The 21,300-nt window shown below is 42.0% G+C and overlaps 2 protein-coding genes and 1 non-coding gene across 3 annotated transcripts in view; 1 reads left to right on the top strand and 2 right to left on the bottom strand.

The window, feature by feature from the left end:
* Positions 1-4,668: 4,668 nt before the first annotated feature.
* LOC128588843 (basic proline-rich protein-like) lies at positions 4,669-19,913 on the bottom strand. The gene is made up of 3 exons (XM_053595611.1): positions 19,581-19,913; positions 18,835-19,517; positions 4,669-4,934 (listed from the first exon to the last, which is right to left on the bottom strand). The coding sequence occupies exons 1-3, from the start codon at positions 19,911-19,913 to the stop codon at positions 4,904-4,906; spliced, it is 1,047 nt and encodes a 348-aa protein (XP_053451586.1). The 3' UTR covers positions 4,669-4,903.
* LOC128589335 (U6 spliceosomal RNA) lies at positions 7,137-7,243 on the bottom strand. Its single transcript, XR_008380929.1, has one exon. It is a non-coding gene; the product is annotated as a U6 spliceosomal RNA (small nuclear RNA).
* Positions 19,721-21,300, top strand: part of ARHGAP20 (Rho GTPase activating protein 20) — a 103,576-nt gene continuing 101,996 nt past the window's right edge. The window contains exon 1 of the mRNA XM_053595916.1: positions 19,721-20,016. Coding sequence (XP_053451891.1) covers positions 19,912-20,016 — 105 coding nt within the window. The 5' untranslated portion in view covers positions 19,721-19,911. The remainder of the gene's footprint in view (positions 20,017-21,300) is intronic.

The raw sequence follows: 21,300 nt of genomic DNA, 5'->3' as shown, positions 1-21,300 counted from the left end.
CAAACTTTCACTCTTCACAGATGATATGATCGTATATCTGGAAAATACTAGGGATTCTACTACAAAACTTTTAGAAATGATCAAGGAATACAGCAATGTCTCAGCCTACAAAATCAACACCCATAAATCTGTAGCCTTTATATATACCAACAATAACCAAGCCAAAAAAATAGTCAAGGACTCTATTCCTTTTATGGTAGTGCCAAAGAAGATGAAATATTTGGGAGTATACCTAACAAAAGACGTGAAAGATCTCTATAAAGAGAACTATGAAACTCTAAGAAAAGAAATAGCTGAAGATGTTAACAAATGGAAAAACATACCATGCTCAAGGCCGGGAAGAATCAACATTGTTAAAATGTCTATACTACCCAAAGCAATATATAATTTTAATGCAATTCCTATTAAAGCTCCATTGTCATATTTTAAAGACCTTGAAAAAATAATACTTTGTTTTATATGGAATCAGAAAAAAACTTGAATAGCCAAAACATTACTCAACAATAAAAACAAAGCAGGAGGAATCATGCTACCAGACCTGAGACTGTACTATGAATCGATAGAGATCAAAACAGCATGGTACTGGCACAAAAACAGAGAAGTAGATGTCTGGAACAGAATAGAGCACCAAGAGATGAAGCCAGCTACTTACCCTTATTTGATCTTTCAATGCCAATTAAAAACATTGAGTGGGGAAAAGATTCCCTATTTAACAAATGGTGCTGGGTGAACTGGCTGGCGATCTGTAAAAGACTGAAACTGGACCCACACCTTTCACCATTAACTAAGACAGACTCTCACTGGATTAAAGACTTAAACTTAAGACATGAAACTATAAAAATACTTGAAGAAAGTGAAGGGCAAACTCTTGAAGGAATCGGCCTGGGTGAATATTTTATGAGGAGGACTCCCCAGGCAATTGAAGCAGTATCAAAAATACATTACTGGGACCTGATCAATCTAAAAAGCTTCTGCACAGCCAAGAACATAGTAAGTAAAGCAAGCAGACAGCCCTCAGAATGAGAGAAAATATTTGCGGGTTATTACTCCGATAAAGGTTTAATAACCAGAAGCCACAGAGAATTCAAACATATTAGCAAGAAAAGAAAAAGTGATCTCATCACGGGGTGGGCAAGGGGACTTGAAGAGAAACTTCTCTAAAGAAGACAGATGCACAATCTACAAACACATGAAAAAAAGCTCATCATCCTTAATCATAAGAGAAATGCAAATCAAAACTACTTTGAGATATCACCTAACCCTAGTAAGAGTAGCCCACATAAGAAAATCCCAAAACCAGAGATGTTGGCATGGATGTGGAGAAAAGGGCACACTTCTACACTGCTGGTGGGAATGCACACTAATACGTTCCTTCTGGAAGGATGTTTGGAGAATACTTAGAGACCTAAAAATAGACCTGCCATTTGATCCTATAATTCCTTTCCTAGGTTTATACCAAGTATAAAAGTATAAAACACAATATCACAAGAAGACCAAAATCACAATATAACAAAGACATCTGTACCAGAATGTTTATTGCAGACGAATTCATAGTTGCTAAGTCCATCGACCCACAAATGGACTAGCAAATTGTGGTACATGTATATCATGAATATTATGCAGCCTTAAAGAAAGTTGGAGACTTTACCTCTTTCATGTTTACATGGATGGAGCTGGAACATATTCTTCCTAGCAAAGAATCTCAGGAATGGAAGAAAAAGTATCCAATGTACTCAGCCCAACTATGAAGCTAATTTATAGCTTTCACATGAAGGCTATAACCCAACTATAGCACAAGAATATGGGGAAAGGGCCAAGGGAGGGGAAGGGAGGGGGGAGGTTTTGGTGGAGGGAGGGTAATGGGTGGGGTCACATCTACGGTGCATCTTAGAATGGGTACAGGCGAAACTTACTAAATGGAGAATACAAATGTCTACATACAATAACTAAGAAAATGCCATGAAGGCTACGTTGAACAGTTTAATGAGAAACTGTTTTTTATTGTTATGATTTAACAATAAAAAAATAAAGAGTAAATTAAAAAACAATAATAATAATATGTTCTTCAAATTGTATTGTTTAAGAATGTCTGTTTGTTACTTTTATTTGAGAATGCCATTTTGGCTGGGTGTAATTCTGGAGTCATTCTACCCTTAAAATATCCATTAGTCTGTTTTTTTCTGGCTGTGGAGAAGTCAAAAATCAGCCTCCACCTTTTCCCGTCTTTGGTAAATTGCTACTTATGCTTGAATAAGGAACTTTTCTCCATCCTTTTATTCATACAACTGGGCACCAACACCTTGCCAGACACAGTACTAGCCACTGTCAATATATCAGAAAAAAAAAAAAACTTGAAGTTTAATGGCTTAATGAGGATTAAGTCTTGATGTGAAGTACTAAAATTTAACAAGAACACAGGATGATTTTTTATCTTCAGATTAAATTTTTGTGCCTAATTTATTTATCAGCTTGGTTTGGGTCATTTTATTTTTTTAGATATGAAACTTTTCATTCCATCTGTCATCTCATCTTTGAGCACTTGTTTCATTGAATACTGGTTCTTATTGCATTGTTCTATAGAAGGCAGCATTTACAAAGAATTTCTTCCTGTTCTAATAGGTTATATTTGCATTTAGGTTGGACTGTGTCTTTTGCATGTAATGCTTATTGTGACTATAAAATTTTTGCTTAGTTGTCATGCCACTTGATTTCATCTTGCTCATTCTCTGCTATCTCTTCTGAGATTTCCATAAAGTTTCTATACTGGGATTTTCTACTTCTAGTTAGAGTAGAGAGTGGTATACCATTCCAGTGGAGGAAGGTTTTCAAGCTTTGCATAATTTCTTAAATTAATATGTAGCTGTAGAGTCCTCCTTCCAATAAAACAGATACAGCTTCATTGTTAAATTTTAGTCATCACCTTGTCTCTCCAGGTGCACTTCCTACTAATCATTGATAGAAGAAAGAAAAAATAAGAATGCTTACTGTGAACCTCATCTTTGTATTTCAAATGAGTGTAACAATACCTACCTCTTTGGTAACAAGGAAGGTTAGGTGAAACATGTATGAAAGTTACGCTTAACACATGGCAGACACTCAACAAATGCCAGTCTTCTTTTTGCCAATTCCAGTTTGTACCATAAAATCCAAGGTCCTACGCAATGTGATGCCAAGCTCTTTATCCAGCCTTAGCTCCCAACACCCTCCCTTTTATACTCCCTCTCCTTCTTTCTTTTTTTTTTTTTTTTTTGTAGAGACAGAGTCTCACTTTATGGCCCTCGGTAGAGTGCCGTGGCCTCCCACAGCTCACAGCAACCTCCAACTCCTGGGCTTAGGTGATTCTCTTGCCTCAGCCTCCCGAGTAGCTGGGACTACAGGCGCCCGCCACAACGCCCAGCTATTTTTTGGTTGCAGTTTGGCCGGGGCCGGGCTTGAACCCGTCACCCTCGGTATATGGGGCCGGTGCCTTACCGACTGAGCCACAGGCGCCGCCCCCTCTCCTTCTTTCTTACCTTTCCCTAATCCCTCTCTCTCCCAGCTCATAAATTTCCACTCTTAGTAGAAAAACATGATTATATGGGTGTTCATGCAAGAGAGAATATGTTATTACATGCTTAGAGGAGGGTGAGGCTATATACAATTACTTGGTATTAATTGCATTCACAATGTTGTACAGCATCACCACCATCCACTTTCAAAACCCTTCCATCACTCCAAACAGAATTTCCATAACTACTAAGTAATAACCTATTCCTCTCTCTCCCAACTCCTGGGAATGTGAAATTTTACCTGGCTTTAAGCTTGAGCTATGGAGGAAGAAGATGGTGGAAGTTACTGAGGAAAATAAGAAGATGACAAAGAACTGGTGAAGGTAGAGGAAAGAGATAAGAACTTAATATTAATTCAGTCTTAGACCTATTGAGTTTGAGGTGCTCAGGAGGTGTTCAATAAAGAGATTTGGGATGCAGACAGGGAACTAATTAATAGGGACCCAATTAGTATTACATACAAGGAATGTGGGCAAAAATCAAATAAAGTATCAAGAGCACAAGAAGACTGAGGGTGAATCCCTGAGTGTTTTGGGGTGGAGAAAAAGAAATAAAAGACCACAAAGATCTTTGAGCAGAAATCCAAGAGAAAAGCATGTTAATGATTTTCATGAAGTGAATGAGGAAAAACCCCACTATGACTTTCCACATGGAGTACTCTCTTATGAGTGTTCTCAACTCTTTGCTCTATTGTTCTTAGATAGAAAGCAGCTGGCAAAGTTTCTCCCTGAATAAATCCATAGTTCACTTTATGGAATCCTTAAAGAGAAGCCAGACACTGTACAGTGCATTGTAAATCCATGGATTCGTACCTTGGCTGGGTCCTCACACAGACTTGTCCTTGCTCATTCTCATTCTTTAATGTCTGTGTAGAACAGTGGTTCTCAACCTTTGTAATGCTGCAACCCTTTAATGCAGTCTCTCATGTTGTGGTAACCCCCAGTGAAAATAATTTTAAGGTTGAGAACCACTGGTATAGAACATTCAACTCTCCTCCCATCTCTAACTCTTGGTTCCCTCCCTCTGTCCATTCCCAGCAGAATTCACTGGTCCACAAATAAATTGAACAAATATTTATTTACTCAAACTATGTTCAATGCCTCCTATGTTATAGAGAAAACAGAGCACATAATAAAAGCTTTCTGTGGGTGGTGCCTGTGGCTCAGTGAGTAGGGCGCCGGCCCCACATACCGAGGGTGGCGGGTTCAAACCCAGGCCCGGCTGAACTGCAACCAAAAAATAGCTGGGCGTTGTGGCGGGCACCTGTAGTCCCAGCTGCTTGGGAGGCTGAGGCAGGAGAATCGCTGAAGCCCAAGAGCTAGAGGTTGCTGCGAGTCCTGTGACATCATGGCACTCTACTGAAGGCGGTAAAGTGAGACTCTGTCTCTACAAATAAAATAAAATAAATGAAAGCTTTCTGCTTTAGCACCCATCTTTTTCTTCTCCTTTTTTTCTTATTGTTTGGTATTCACTAGGGTACATTGATTGAATTTGTTAGGTAAAGTCCCTCTTATAATTATGTCCTGTTCCCAAGAGGTGTGCCATATATTGTGGCCCCCCCATACCACTCCCATCTCCCCTCTCCTCAGTTCCTCATTCCCCTGCCCTCACCCTTGTATTAGATCATCTACTGCCTTCCTATTAGAATTGAGTACATTGGATTCTTGCTTCTCCATTCTTGTGATGCTTTACTAAGAAGAATGTGTTCCACCTCAATCCAGGTTAATACAAAAGATGTAAAGTCTCCATCTTTTATAATGGCTGAATAGTATTCCATAGTATACATAACCCACAGCTTGATGTTCCATTCCTGGGTTGGTGGGCATTTAGGTTGTTTCCACATTTTGGCAATTGTAAATTGAGCTGCAGTAAACTGACTAGTGCAAATGTCCTTATGATAAAATGATGTTTTTTCTTCTGGGTAGATGCCTAGATAGGATTGCAGGATCAAACAAGAGGTCTAATTTGAGTTCTTTGCAGATTCTCCATACTTCTTTCCAAAAAGGTTGTATTAGTTTGCAGTCTCCACTTTTCTTGTGGAGAAGTTGTCTCACCTACTCCCTACTGGAATTAGGTGATATGTGCGGGTGGTTTTGATTTGCATTTCTTTGATGATCAAGGATGATGAGCATTTTTCATGTTTGCGGCCATTCATCTGTCTTCTTTATTATGACAGTGGAAGCAATGTTCTTGCTCTAATCTACATTAACTTCTCTATCTATGCTCTACAGAGACTCATTGGCATCGCATTGGTCTCAGTGGCTTTAGATTCTGTGTCACCCCTGACAACTTCTTTCAGTATGTTTATAGTTTGGCCCACCTTGGTTCCCCTCAAACTCCTATCCCATCCACCTACTGCTGCTAGTCCTCCCTGTTGCAACCATATTTCCCAATATCTGTGCACACTTAATGTATGTTCTTCCTTCTTATTTCTCAATTCCTAATCTACTCATTTCCCTCAAGCCATTCTAGATAAGGTCACAGATGTCCCTATTAATTGCTAAATTCTATAGACATTTTTCAATCTTCTTTCTTCACATTATCAATCACTTTCTCCTTCTAGAAAAAATCTTTCCCCTGGCTTTGTTCTCCAAGTGAAGATTAAAAACTCTCCCCTATCTCACTCTTAACAGATCTGCTTTCAGTGATAAATGGGTTTCATCTTCCTCTGATAGCTCGTGCCCTTTCTCAGCTGCATTCACAACCAAGCTTCTTGAAAGAGTAGTCTCAACTTCTTCTCTTCAATTTATACTTACCTTAATTTGACCTCTTGAAGTATAAGATATTGTCAACTATTTTCCTTCTTGTAAAACTCTATTATTAATTTGGCGTTAAAAAAACAGAAACATACAAAAAATGCACCCACTTCATTTTTCTCACTATTCTCTGGCCTCTTCTCTCTCTTGAAAGTTTTTCACCTTACATTACTTTACCTGTTAGTGTTCCCCAGCACTAGGGACAGTGGTAACTATAAGAGTATACCTCCCATTGAGTTATTGTGAGCATTAAATGAAATAACAAGGATTGTGGTTCAAGACAGCCAACTACAGACAACACATACCTCCCCTCTTCAGAAAGAAGAATTAAAATTATGAATGGAAAATCACACCTTGAAAAGAATATCAAAGAGAGAACACTGGTGTCTAATGGAGAAATCACAGAAAATACCTGAGGTGAAGAAGAAGAAGAAAAAGGGAGGGAGGGAGAGAGGAAGGGAGGGAGGAAGGAAGGAAGGAAATTTAGCAGAAACTGGCAGAAGCCTAGAGGGATTCAGTATTGCAGAGGAAGGGTAAGTGAGAGAACCTCAGTGGTCCATATCCCTACTACATAATGCTGTGATGCCAACTGTGGGAGAGCTCCTCCAACGACACAAACACTGTCAGATATGTTTTTTAAAATATATATTATAAGTAAGTTCAGTGGGAACAATGAGAAAGTTGAAAGCCAACACAGAGAAATCAAAAAAAATAATTCAGGACATGAATGAAAAATTCACTAAAGAGAAAGATTTTTTTTTTAAGAAATGGAACTTCTAGAAATAAAAAAATCATTTAGGGAATTTCAAATATAAGGTGAACTTTTTTTTTTTTAAATATGGAACGCTTCATGAATTTGCATGTCATCCTTGCGCAGGGGCCATGCTAATCTTCTCTGTATTGTTCCAATTTTAGTATATGTGCTGCCGAAGCGAGCACTATAAGGTGAACATTTTAACAACAAACTAGACGAACCAGAAGAAAGAATTTTAGAGCTTGAAGACAAAGTTTTTAATAAACTCAGTAGCATTTTATATATTAATAATAGCTAAGCTGAGGATCAAATAAAGATATCAGTACTGGACGAGGCGGAGCAAGATGGCGGCCGAATAACAGCTTCCTTGCATCTGGGCACCGTGAGTCTGGGGAGATAGGACTCCAGGCATCTCTGGCTGGTGGGATCTGCCTATCATCACCCCTGCAAGGATACAGAAAGTCAGCGAGAGACTTCTGGACCCCAAGAGGAGGACTAAAACAGTGGAAAAACGGCAAGTGGTCGCGTGTGTTCAATCCGTCTAAACCCGCCCACAACTGTAAGTTCAGTAGCAGCGAGACTGCAAACCAGAAAGGCCTTACCTGTGAACTGTTTTGGTGTCTTTGGACTTGGCACTCAGTTGAACTGCCTTGGGGAGAGCCTGAGCAGGAGTGCAGAGAACTTTGGCCATTGCCTAGGGCCCCAGTCTGAGCCGCTGAGCCAGACGGAGCTAATAGTGTTTGGCTGCGGGTCACAGGGAGCCACTGTGAGCGATCTGCCCTGGCAAGCTCCGCCCTCAGGGTCACAGAGGTAGAATTGGGTGGGAGCTGGTAACCCAGTGACCAAGTAGCCTAAGGGTGGGGTCTGAGCTGCCTTGCAGCCCTAAACCTCAGGGGCAGAGTCAGACCGGTTTTGGCACACTGGGTAAGTGGATAGCCACTTCAGCAGTGATTCCAGCAACAAGCACTTTCCTGGGAAAGCTTCTGCTCAGCAAGTGCCTTTTAAGTGGGCTAAAGAGAGATTTAGGGTGTCTACCTGCTGAGGTTTGAGAAATCAGCAGCCTCCAGTCGTATCAGAACTGTGATTAACATCTCACACCCCAGAAGACCACGTGTTGCCCAGACAATATTCAATAACATACATATTGCTTGGTTTTTGGTTGTGTTCTGTTTTTTTTTTTGGGGGGGGGGTTGGTTGTTTTTTAGTTTATTTTGATGTTGTTGATGTTGTTTTGTTTTTTAAGTTCAACCTGTTCCATACAGATCCTTTTTCTTTCTCAATTTTTCTAGTTTAATTATAATTTCCCATTGCTGCCTTTTTCAATAATTAGAACTTCATTTTTGCTAGTGTTTCTACCGCTATTATTTGGTTTTCCACCCAATTTTATCCCGTAAAGTTTTGTTTGTTTTGGTTTGATTTATAGCATTTTTGTCTTTCCTCTCTACTTGGTGGAGGTGGGGTACTGTGTCTGATCAGGTTAGCAAAGAGCTGCTGACCTCAAGGGAACCACCCAACTGGGCACCCCCAGAAGGTGGGGTTTTTTTAAGGTTGTGTCAAAGTACCCTACTGTACACCTATATTGCTCTGTCTCCGTATTTCTGTGCATCTCTTCTTTTTGTCAATATTCCTTTTACCCACCCCCTCTCCTTTCTCTATTTTTCTTTGTTTTTCTTATCACTCAGTCCTCCTTTCTTTCATCCCTTTTTTGCTCTTCGACCTTCTCACCCTTCTGGTCCTGTAACCCTTAGTCCACAGGCATGAGAAGTTAAAGAGCAAGAGGAAGTGAAAGGAAAATTAGGGCAAGGAAACAAATAAAAGAAATCACTCATGAGGAAGAATCAGCAGAAAACTCCAGTCAACATGAAGAACCAGTCCAGAACAACCCCGCCAAGGGACCATGAGGTAGCTACTGCAGAGGATTCCACCTGTAAAGAAATATTAGGAATGACAGAAAGGGAATTTAGAATACACATGTTGAAAACAATGAAAGAAATGATGGAAACAATGAAGGAACCTGCTGATAAAGTGGAAAATAACCAAAAGGAAATTCAAAAACAGAATCAAATATAAGAGATCAACAATATAAAGAATATAAAAAGGATATAGCAGAGCTGAAGGAACTGAAACAGTCAATTAGGGAACTTAAAGATGCAATGGAAAGTATCAGCAACAGGTTAGACCATGCAGAAGAAAGAATTTCAGAGGTAGAAGACAAAGTTCTTGAGATAACTCAGATAGTAAAAGAGGCAGAAAAGAAGAGAGAAAGCAGAATGTTCACTGTCAGAATTATGGGACTTTATGAAGCGTTCCAACATATGAGTTAGAGGAATCCCAGAAGGGGAAGAAGAATGCCCCAGAGGAATGGAATCCATACTAGAGAATATTATAAAAGAAAATTTCCCAAATATCACCAAAGATTCTGACACACTGCTTTCAGAGGGATATCGGACCCCAGGTCGCCTCAACTCTAACCGAGCTTCTCCAAGACACATTGTGATGAACCTGTCCAAAGTCAAGACAAAAGAAAAGATTCTGCAAGCTGCTAGGAGTAAGCGCCAGTTGACATACAAGGGCAAATCCATCAGAGTGACCGCAGACTTCTCTAATGAAATTTTCCAAGCAAGAAGACAATGGTCATCTACCTTTAATCTACTTCAACAGAACAATTTCCAGCCCAGAATTCTGTACCCTGCTAAGCTAAGCTTCAAAATTGACGGAGAAATCAAATCATTTATGGATATACAAACATTGAGGAAATTCGCCACAACAAGACCAGCTCTACAGGAAATACTTCAACCTGTTCTGCACACTGACCACAACAATGGATCAGCAGTAAAGTAAGAACTCAGAAACTAAAGGACAGAATCTAACCTCCACACTGATGCAAAAGATAAAACTAAGCAATGGACTCTAACAAAATAAGACTTATCAATTATCTCAATAAATGTTAATGCCTTGAATTCCCCACTGAAGAGACATAGATTGGTTGACTGGATTAAAAAACACACCATCCATTTCCTGTCTGCAAGAAACACACCTGGCTTCAAAAGACAAATTAAAGCTCCGAGTCAAGGGTTGGAAGACAATTTTTCAGGCAAATGGCATTCAGAAGAAAAGAGGAGATGCAATCTTATTTTCAGATACATGTGGATTTAAAGCAACTAAAGTCAAAAAAGACAAAGATGGTCACCTTATATTGGTCAAGGGAAAACTACAACAAGAAGACATTTCAATTCTAAATATTTATGCACCCAATTTAAATGCTCCCAGATTCTTGAAGCAGACCTTACTCAGTCTGAGCAATATGATATCTGATAATACCATCATAACAGGGGACTTTAACACACCTCTTACAGAGCTGGACAGATCCTCTAAACAGAAATTAAACAAAGATATAAGAGATTTAAATGAGACCCTAGAACAACTATGCTTGATAGACGCATATAGAACACTCCATCCAAAAGATAAAGAATATACATTCTTCTCATCACCCCATGGAACATTCTCCAAAATTGATCATATCCTGGGACACAAAAAAAATATCAACAGAATCAAAAGAATTGAAATTTTACCTTGTATCTTCTCAGACCATAAGGCACTAAAGGTGGAACTCAACTCTAACAAAAATGCTCGACCCCACCCAAAGGCATGGAAATTAAACAATCTTCTGTTGAATAACAGATGGGTGCAGGAAGAAATAAAACAGGAAATCATTAACTTCCTTGAGCATAACAACAATGAAGACACAAGCTACCAAAACCTGTGGGATACTGCAAAAGCAGTTTTAAGAAGAAAATTCATCACTTTAGATGCCTACATTCGAAAAACAGAAAGAGAGTGCAACAACAATCTCACAAGAAATCTTATGGAATTGGAAAAAGAAGAACAATCTAAGCCTAAACTCAGTAGAAGAAAAGAAATATCCAAAATCAAATAAGAGATCAATGAAATTGAAAACAAAAGAATCATTCAGAAAGTTAATGAAACAAGGAGTTGGTTTTTTTGAAAAAATAAATAAAATAGATAAACCATGGCCAGACTAACGAGGAATAGAAAAGTAAAATCTCGGGTGGCTCTTGTGGCTCAGTGAGTAGGGCGCCAGTCCCATATGCCGGAGGTGGCGGGTTCAAACCCAGCCCCGGGCAAAAAAAAAAAAAAAAAAAAAGAATTTCTAAAAAAGAAAAGTAAAATCTCTAGTAACCTCAATCAGAAATGATAAAGGGGAAATAACAACTGATCCCACAGAGTTACAAGAGATCATCTCTGAATACTACCAGAAACTCTACACCCAGAAATTAGACAATGTGAAGGAAATGGATCAATATTTGGAATCACACCCTCTCCCTAGACTCAGCCAGGAAGAAATAGAGCTCCTCATCAGACCAATTTCAAGCACTGAGATCAAAGAAACAATAAAAAAGCTTCCAACCAAAAAATGCCCTGGTCCAGATGGCTTCACTCCAGAATTCTATCAAACCTTCAAGGAAGAGCTTATTCCTGTACTGCAGAAATTATTCCAAAAAATTGAGGAAGAAGGAATCTTCCCCAACACATTCTATGAAGCAAACATCACCCTGATACCAAAACCAGGAAAAGACCCAAACAAAAAGGAGAATTTCAGACCAATCTCACTCATGAATATAGACGCAAAAATTCTCAACAAAATCCTAGCCAATAGATTACAGCTTATCATCAAAAAAGTCATTCATCATGATCAAGTAGGCTTCATCCCAGGGATGCAAGGCTGGTTTAACATACGCAAGTCCACAAACGTTATCCACCATATTAACAGAGGCAAAAATAAAGATCACATGATCCTCTCGATAGATGCAGAAAAAGCATTTGATAAAATCCAGCATCCTTTTCTAATTAGAACACTAAAGAGTATAGGCATAGGTGGCACATTTCTAAAACTGATTGAAGCTATCTATGACAAACCCACAGCCAATATTTTACTGAATGGAGTAAAGCTGAAAGCTTTTCCTCTTAGAACTGGAACCAGACAAGGTTGTCCTCTGTTACCTTTACTATTCAACATAGTGCTGGATGCTTTAGCCAATACAATTAGGCAAGACAAGGAAATAAAGGGAATCCAAATGGGAGCAGAGGAGGTCAAACTCTCCCTCTTTGCTGACGACATGATCTTATACTTAGAGAACCCCAAAGACTCAACCACAAGACTCCTAGAAGTCATCAAAAAATACAGTAATGTTTCAGGATATAAAATCAATGTTCACAAGTCAGTAGCCTTTGTATACACCAATAACAGTCAAGATGAGAAGCTAATTAAGGACACAACTCCCTTCACCATAGTTTCAAAGAAAATGAAATACCTAGGAATATACCTAAGGAAGGAGGTGAAGGACCTCTATAAAGAAAACTATGAAATCCTCAGAAAGGAAATGGAAGAACATACCATGCTCATGGACGGGAAGAATCAACATTGTTAAAATGTCTATACTTCCCAAAGCAATCTACCTATTCAATGCCATTCCTATCAAAATATCAACATCGTACTTTGAAGATTTGGAAAAAACAATTCTGCGTTTTGTATGGAACCGGAAAAAAACCCGTATAGCTAAGGCAGTTCTTTGTAACAAAAATAAAGCTGGGGGCATCAGCATACCAGATTTTAGTCTGTACTGTAAAGCCATAGTGCTCAAGACAGCATGGTACTGGCACAAAAACAAAGACATAGACACTTGGAATCAAATTGAAAACCAAGAAATGAAACTAACATCTTACAACCACCTAATCTTTGATAAACCAAACAAGAACATACCTTGGGGGAAAGACTCCCTATTCAATAAATGGTGTTGGGAGAACTGGATGTCTACATGTAAAAGACTGAAACTGGACCCACACCTTTCCCCACTCACAAAAATTGATTCAAGATGGATAAAGGACTTAAATTTAAGGCATGAAACAATAAAAATCCTCCAAGAAAGCATAGGAAAAACACTGGAAGATATTGGCCTGGGGAAAGACTTCATGAAGAAGACTGCCAGGGCAATTGCAACAACAACAAAAATAAACAAATGGGACTTCATTAAACTGAAAATCTTCTGTACAGCTAAGGAGACAATAACCAAAGCAAAGAGACAACCTACACAATGGGAAAGGATATTTGCATATTTTCAATCAGACAAAAGCTTAATAACTACGATCTATAGAGAACTCAAATTAATCCACATGAAAAAAGCCAACAATCTCATATATCAATGGGCAAGAGACATGAATAGAACTTTCTCTAAAGATGACAGACGAATGGCTAACAAACACATGAAAAAATGTTCATCATCTCTATATATTAGAGAAATGCAAATCAAAACCACCCTGAGATATCATCTAACCCCAGTGAGAATGGCCCACATCACAAAATCTCAAAACTGCAGATGCTGGCGTGGATGTGGAGAGAAGGGAACACTTTTACACTGCTGGTGGGACTGCAAACTAGTACAACCTTTCTGGAAGGAAGTATAGAGAAACCTCAAAGCACTCAAGCTAGACCTCCCATTTGATCCTGCAATCCCATTACTGGGCATCTACCCAGAAGGAAAAAAATCCTTTTATCATAAGGACACTTGTACTAGACTGTTTATTGCAGCTCAATTTACAATCGCCAAAATGTGGAAACAGCCTAAATGCCCACCAACCCAGGAATGGATTAACAAGCTGTGGTATATGTATACCATGGAATACTATTCAGCCATTAAAAAAAATGGAGACTTTACATCCTTCGTATTCACCTGGATGGAAGTGGAAGACATTATTCTTAGTAAGGCATCACAAGAATGGAGAAGGATGAATCCTATGTACTCAATTTTGATATGAGGACAATTAATGACAATTAAGGTTATGGGGGGGAAGCAGAAAGAGGGATGGAGGGAGGGGGGTGGGGCCTTGGTGTGTGTCACCCTTTATGGGGGCAAGACATGATTGCAAGAGGGACTTTACCTAACAATTGCAATCAGTGTAACCTGGCTTATTGTACCCTCAATGAATCCCCAACAATAAAAAAAAAAAAAAGATCTCAGTACCATTTACAATAGCTGCAAAAAATAAAATAAAATACATGGGAATACATTTAAATGAAGAGGTGAAAGATCTTTACAAGGAGAACTATACAATACTGATAAAAGAAATAATTAATGATACAAATGGTAAAATAACCCACCTTTACAGATTAGAAGAATCAATATCATTAAGATTTTCATAGTGCCTGAAATGATTTACTGATTCAATGCAGTTACTATCAAAATACTGATGTCACTTTTCACAGTAATTGAAAAAATAATCTTAAGTTTTATATGGAATCAAAAAAGAGCCTGAATATCCAAAGCAATCCTAAGCAAAAAGAACACATCTGGAGGCATCATATTACCTGACTTCAACTTACACTACAAAGTTAGAGTAACTGAAATAGCTTGGTAGTGGTATAAAAGTATACACACAGATCAATGAGATAGAATAGATAACTCAGAAATAAACCACATGATCTTCAACAAAGCAGACAAAAACATCCACTGCTGAGAAAAGTGGAAGCCACATCCAGAAGAGGAAACTGGATCCCTATTATTCATTACACACCAAGATTAATTCAAGATGAATTAAGACTTAAGTATAAGATCTGACACCATAAAAATTCTAACAGAAAATTTAGGAAAAACTCTTCTCTAGACATTAGCCTAGGCAAAGAATGTATGACTAAGACCCCAGAACCAAGTACAACAAAACAAAAATAATTAAATGAAACTTAATTTAACAGAAGTTTTTCTTCATAGTAAAGGAAATCATCAACCGAGTAAAGAGAGAACAGAATGGGAGAAAATATTTACAAACTATACATCTGACAAAGGATTAATAACCACAATCTATAAGCAATTCAAACAACTCAGCAAGAAACAAACAAAAAAACCCCCAATAAAATGTGAGCAGAAGATGTGAACAGGCATTTTTCAAAAGAAAATATACAAATGGCTGACAAATACATGAAAATGCTCAACATTGCTAATTATCAGGGGAATGCAAATTAAACCACAATGAGATACCACCTTAATCCTGTTAAAATAGCCACTATTAAAAATTCAAAAACAATGTATTTTGGTGTGGATGTGTTGAAAAGGTAATGCTTGTGCACTGTTGGTGCAAATGTAATTCATACAACCTCAATGGAAAACAGTATGGAGATTCCTCATAGAAATAAAAGTAGATCAACCAGTGAATCCAGCAGTCCTACTACCAGATATCTACCCATAGGAAAAGAAGTCATTATATCAAAAAGACACTTGCACTCATATGTTTATCACAGCAAAATTCACAGTTTCAAAGATATAGAATCAACCTAAGTGCTCAGCAACTATGAATGGATAAAGAAAGTGTGATACACACACATCATGGAATAGTACTTAGCCACTGAAAATAATGGAATCTCTTTTGCAGCAACCTGCATGAAATTGGAGGCCATTATCCTAAGTGAAATATCTCAGGAATGGAAAAGCAAATACTGTATGTATTCACTTATAAGTAGTGGCTAAATGGTAGGTATACGTGGCCACCCAGAGCGGTACAATGGACCGTAGAGCATCTGAAGGTGAGAAGGTAGAAGGAGGGGGATAATATACACTAATTGTGTAATGAGTACAGTAGAAGCCTTGCTTCACCACTATAAAATTCATACCTGTGACAAAAAAGCCACTTGTACTCCCTACATCTATTGAAATATAATTAATTACACACACACACACAATGGGAATAACACAGCTATGATTCAGTTTCAGTTGATTGGTTCCTTGGAGAATTTGAGCCCAGTGTTACTAACTTCTTAATTTATTTTTTTCAAGAAAACCTAGAATACTATTTGAAATATTATGATTTTCAAAGTTGGTTACAATTGAAAAAAAAAAAAAAAGTACGTATGTATGATGAAAAACATGCCTAAATTCACCCAGCTGGCCACTGGCTTGCAACCTCTGATCTAGGGTATTTGGAGAGCTGCAAATGATTCTTGCTTGCATCTTAGGGTTTACAAGGGCTATTCTTGGGGACTCATTTTGCTTGTACCCCAAGTACCTGGCACGGTGTATATTTTGTACCTCAGGTACCTGGAACAATGTATATTTTCGTTCCTGCACATATATATACATTGAACAAATTAGTTGCACGGACATCTCCTTTTATAGTCAAATTTCTTCACTGTTTTTTAGTGTAATGGTTGGCAAAACATTTTGGTTTAATTCTTAGATTAGTTTCTGCTAAAGGTTTGCTACTGGTGTTTTCCAGCTGGTGACTGTTGCTATTCTTAGCACTGAGCTTTTAGGTTTTTTGAAAATACTCTGCATGCATCCTACTTGGGCAAACATTGTAGACACTGGTCATCATACTTCTTCAACTCTTACCATCACTTTTGTTTTCTGGAACTACCATTTTCTGTAACATAACATTCCTGATGCATTGAGAGTAATTTCACTGTCTAAGAAATAGTTCAAGATTTTTTCTTCACCATTGGAGCATCTTCCTTAAATTGTACAGCATAACAATGGAGGTGAAGATTATTGTTTCTAATGTTGCGCTTGTTCTTTGAACTGTAAGGAATTGAAAAAAGCATTGAGAACATACTTGTGTGTCTGGCATAAAGAAGAAAAGACAAAATAAGATCTTTTATTTCAAGACAAGTAAAGCAATGGGCAATGGAATAATGCATGTTACAAAGAGAAGGAAACAGATATTTTCAAGAAAGTCACCAGGCCAAGTGGTTAGGAACACAGGTTCTGGAGCAGACTTCCGAGATCCCAACCTGGGCATGACTACTTGCCAGCAGTTTGGGCACATTATTTAATATCCTTGTAGTTTAGTTTTTTCATCAATAAAATGGAATAGTAGTAAAAGAATCTATGTGATAGGATTGTTACAAAGATAGAATATGTGCAAAATGCTTCAAACAGTGTCTGGCATTAAGTAAGGACTCAATAAATGTTGTCTGTTACTACTATAGAAGATGCACTTAGCCCTGTGAGTGTGGTTGGTGTGTGGAGGTAGCTAGGTAAGGGCAAATAAAGTCAGAAAGATTTTCCTTAGCTAATTGTTGATTCAAGTCTCGAAGATTTCTTCAACAGGTATTTATTGGGCATTTACTATGCACCTGGTAAGAGATAATCTAAGTGTAAAGTTAATAGGGGATTGGAAAAACAGAAGGAAAATTTCTCAAGCAACGAGAACAGTAGGTTCAAAGTCTCAGCAGGGGTCCTCAAACTGCAGCCTGCCACATGAGGTGGTGTGATTGTATTTTTCCTGTTTTGCTTTTTTACTTCAAAATAAGATATGTGCAGTGTGCACAGGAATTTGTTCATAGTTTTGTTTTGTTTTTTTAACTATAGTCTGGTCCTCCAACGGTCTGAGGGACAGTGAACTGGCCCCCTGTTTAAAAAGTTTGAGGACCTCTGCTCAAAGGTGTGAAGAGTCAAGGTGAACTTTTGGAAGTACAAAAAGTTCAATGTGACAGAGGATAGGGTGAGAGCAGAGGCAGAGCAAGAGATGGTAAGAGAAACAAGTTGAGGAAAGGCTGTCAGATTACAGGCAGTTTTGCATCTCATACTATGGCATTTGAAACATATCCTACAAACATTTCAAGCAGCCAAAGAAGGGCTTACACAGGGGAATGATGTGATCAGATTTACGTTCTTAAAACTTAACTCTGGTGATAATAGATCTCCCAGCCAACTCAATTTTCTTCAGGAAGTGAGACCTTCTCAAAACTGCCCAAAACTCCTTATGAGTGAGGGGTGGGACAGTTTTTCATGCAAACCAATACTAACGCATTTTGAAATAAAAGCACTTAAAAAATTAAGAGGTGAATGTGAGTTTTCCAAATATGCAGGAATAGTAATACTTCAATCTGGAGCATGAGGTATTTATCACAGAAAGAAACACCTTATAATTCAAGAGCACTCTGAGACAACCAGCATTTGCCTGGCCCTTCTGGATCTATCTTATATCCTCTGCTTGTCTCCTTAGTTTATGCAACTCATAAACATTTATTGTGCCACACGCTGCTTTAGGTGCTTGGGGTACAATAATGAACAACAACAACAAAGGCAAAAGATTCCCCTCTCTGGAAGTTTGTGTTTCTCTGGGATACAGATAATAAACACTAAACATACTAAGTAAATTACATGAAACATTAGCAGGTAAGTGTTATCATAATAAATGAAGCAATAAAAAGTAAAATTGGACGTGTCCATACATAATAGGAAATAAAACAGGCTAACAAGTTATGAATGGATGATATCAACAATGAAAGGGACTGCAAAGCCCTCCGCAAGGTAAAATTCAGGGTAAACTCTATGGTGGGCACAAAGTCCTGTCGCTGCACGCGGCTCTCAGTGGGAAAAGGGGTTTCCATGCAAATCAAAGTCACACATGGAAAAACTGTGTGTGTATACATAATTCATAAATCATACATAAGAGTTATGAAGCCTACGTAAGCCTAAACAGTGTGAGTGGACGAGGCTTAACATGGGCTGGAACATTTTCTCCCCATTATTTCCACAGTAAACAATTCCGAGGTGCCCGGGTGACGGTGTGAACGCGCGGGGGTTGACTCGCTGCCTGCCAGCGCCCTGTTCTTCTACCGGCGATCCTACTAACAGCCCAGCACGCCGGGACCTCGAGTTTTCCTTCCCACCCCCAGACAACCTAACCACCTGGAGCGGTGTCCTGGCTCACTAACCCACTGCAGTTTCTGCAGTCCCGACTCCAAGGGAAGAATGCCACCTACCGAACCACCCGCTTCAGTAAACCAGTCCTGCCAAGTGCAACGACACTCAACCCGAGTCGGCTCCAAATCCCTGCCCTCTGCTTATTCTTTGACCTTAAAAAAAAGCCACTATTGAGGCTGACAGGAAGGTATGCTCGCGGTGCAGACATCTGATAAACGCTTCCACATATTGTAGCCTTCTCAACAGCGCAGCCAAATTTCAAAGGCCACGCTCTGCCTGCGTTTTTCTTCATTGCGTTTCCACGTTTGGAGCCCTCAGGTCTCTGCGGCCCGCACACAGCGGAAACCGCCGGTGCGAGTGTATGCGGTGGCCGTGCCCGAGGGCTGCAGAAGGCGGCCGGGGTGACCCGACAGACTGGCGCCGGGGGTCGCGGGAGCGCTCCGGAGAGGCCTAGGATTCCAAACCTGCGCAGCCAGGGCACCGGCCACGTGCAGCTCCGGCCCCAACCCCGGGCCTCAGGGTGGGGGCGGGTGAGCGCCGCTCCGCAGCGGCGGAAAGCGGGGCGGGCATCACCGCCACTGCTCCGCCCGGGCCGAGGTCGCCGCCGCCCCGCCGACACGCGGGCAGGGCTGGGGTCGGGGGGGAGTGGGCAGGCTGGTGGGAGAGGCGCGCGCCCGCGCGCTGCAGGCCCTGGTGCGTGACGCGGGCTGGGGAGCTCCTCGGGCCGGACCCTCTCTGGGAGCTAGAGTGAGACGGTCAGTCGGTCGCCGGTGCCCCGATGCGTAGATATACGTACTTATAAAGCCCGGGAGCTCCGCAGCCGAGACCGCGGCGAGGAGGGGCGAGGCCCCGGGAGGGCCGCAGGGGGCGGGCCCGTGCGGGGCGCCCGGCACCGAGGGGGCGGGCTGTGGCGCTGACTGGCGGCCGCCGCGGCGATCGCCTCCCGCCCGCGGTGCGGAGCCCTGGCGGAGGTACATGGCCCCGACGGGAGGCGGCTGCCTGCGCCCGGAGCTCGGCTCCCTGCCTGAACACGGCGGCTGCGCCTAGGCCCGCGCGCACTCGCCCCTCCGACCGCGGCGCGCGGACATGACCGCGTAGCCTTCTCCTCGGCTGGGATCTGCCTGAAGATTTTCTTCATGGAAGCGATGTCTCCTCAGCAGGAGACTCTAGGGGCGCAGCCGGGGCGCTCCTGTTCCCTGACAGGAGTGTCTCGGATTGCGGGAGACACCGGCACCAAGAAGGTGAGGTTGTTGAGCTGGGGCCGGGAGCCCGCCGCCGCACCCCCCGCGCCTGGCGCGCGCCCTCCGCGCCAGCCGCAGCGACGCGCCGAGCGAGCGCCCAGGGGCTTCACGCCCGCGGCCCGCGCAGTTCGTTCGAGGACATCCCCGCATTCTCCCGCCCCTGACGACCCGCGCGCTGCGGTCTCCCGCGTGATTCCGGGTACATCCCGAGTTAATCTGAGTTCTTCGTATTTAGAGTTTTATTTCTTCTCGGGAAAGACCCCGCGGCCTCCCGCCCGGCCTCCACCCGCCGCGCGGCCGGCCGGCTTCTCCCTTCGGGGCGGGGGAGCCTGGGTGCCGTGGGGACCGCCTGCCCTGGTCCGTCCGTGTGCTCAGCCCGCGGGTCCGCGGAAGTGGCCCCGGCGCGACGGCCCCGTGGCCGGGTCAGCTCCAGAGCCGGCGGGGCCGGCGGCGTCTTGTCCCGAGCGGCGGGGCTGCGGCGCCCGCGGGCTCAGCCCTCACCTGGACGCCCCAGCGCGGCGGCCGCTGCAGGTAATTGTGGCGCGCGGGGTTCCCGAGCCCGGCACTCGAGCTGGAAGCGCTGGTCCGGGACTCGAACCGTCGTCACACGGGGACATGGAGGTTAAGTGGGCTGTGGCGCAAGGTGGCGAGGGTCGCGGCTGGGGGCCCCTGCCCTGCTCTCGTCCCCCGGCCCTGGGGACTCGGGCGGCTGGAGAGGGGTCCGGGTGTCGACGCGGGTGGGGGCGGCGCGTGTCCCGGGTCAAAGCCGGGAGGAGGGATGCGGGCAGCAACTTGTAGCGCCGGGTCGGGAACGCGGAGCCGCGGAGCCCCGGGGGATCCCGCGGGGGTCGGTTCTCCGGAAGGGTTCCCCGAGCGTCCAGCTCTCTCCGGAATCGATTCTGGTGTTTCTAGTACTGTCCGCCACCTTCCCATCCCCAGCGTAAGTCATTCCGGTAGTTGGTCGTTTTTCCCCTTGTGATAGTGGTTCCCTTTCAGCTTCTCTGGAAACAAGTTGTGATTAGATCACTAGCTGTTCCTTAGGAAATATCTCAAGGGGCTCCGTTTATACCCTTGGCGACTATCTGTTTGTCCTGATTTTACTGCCTTTCCTTTTTTTTTTGAGACAGAGTCTCACTTTGTCACCCTCGGAAGAGTGCCGTGGCGTCACGGCTCACTATTTTTTGGTTGTAGTTGCCATTATTGTTTGGCAGGCTCGTGCTGGATTCGAACCTGCCAGCTCCCGTGTATGTGGCTGGCGCCCTAGCTGTTGAGGTACAGGCACTG

The sequence above is a fragment of the Nycticebus coucang genome, chromosome 6 (genome assembly GCF_027406575.1).
Source record: "Nycticebus coucang isolate mNycCou1 chromosome 6, mNycCou1.pri, whole genome shotgun sequence".
Classification (NCBI taxonomy): Eukaryota; Metazoa; Chordata; class Mammalia; order Primates; family Lorisidae; genus Nycticebus; species Nycticebus coucang.
This window is presented reverse-complemented; position numbering and strand designations above follow the sequence as displayed.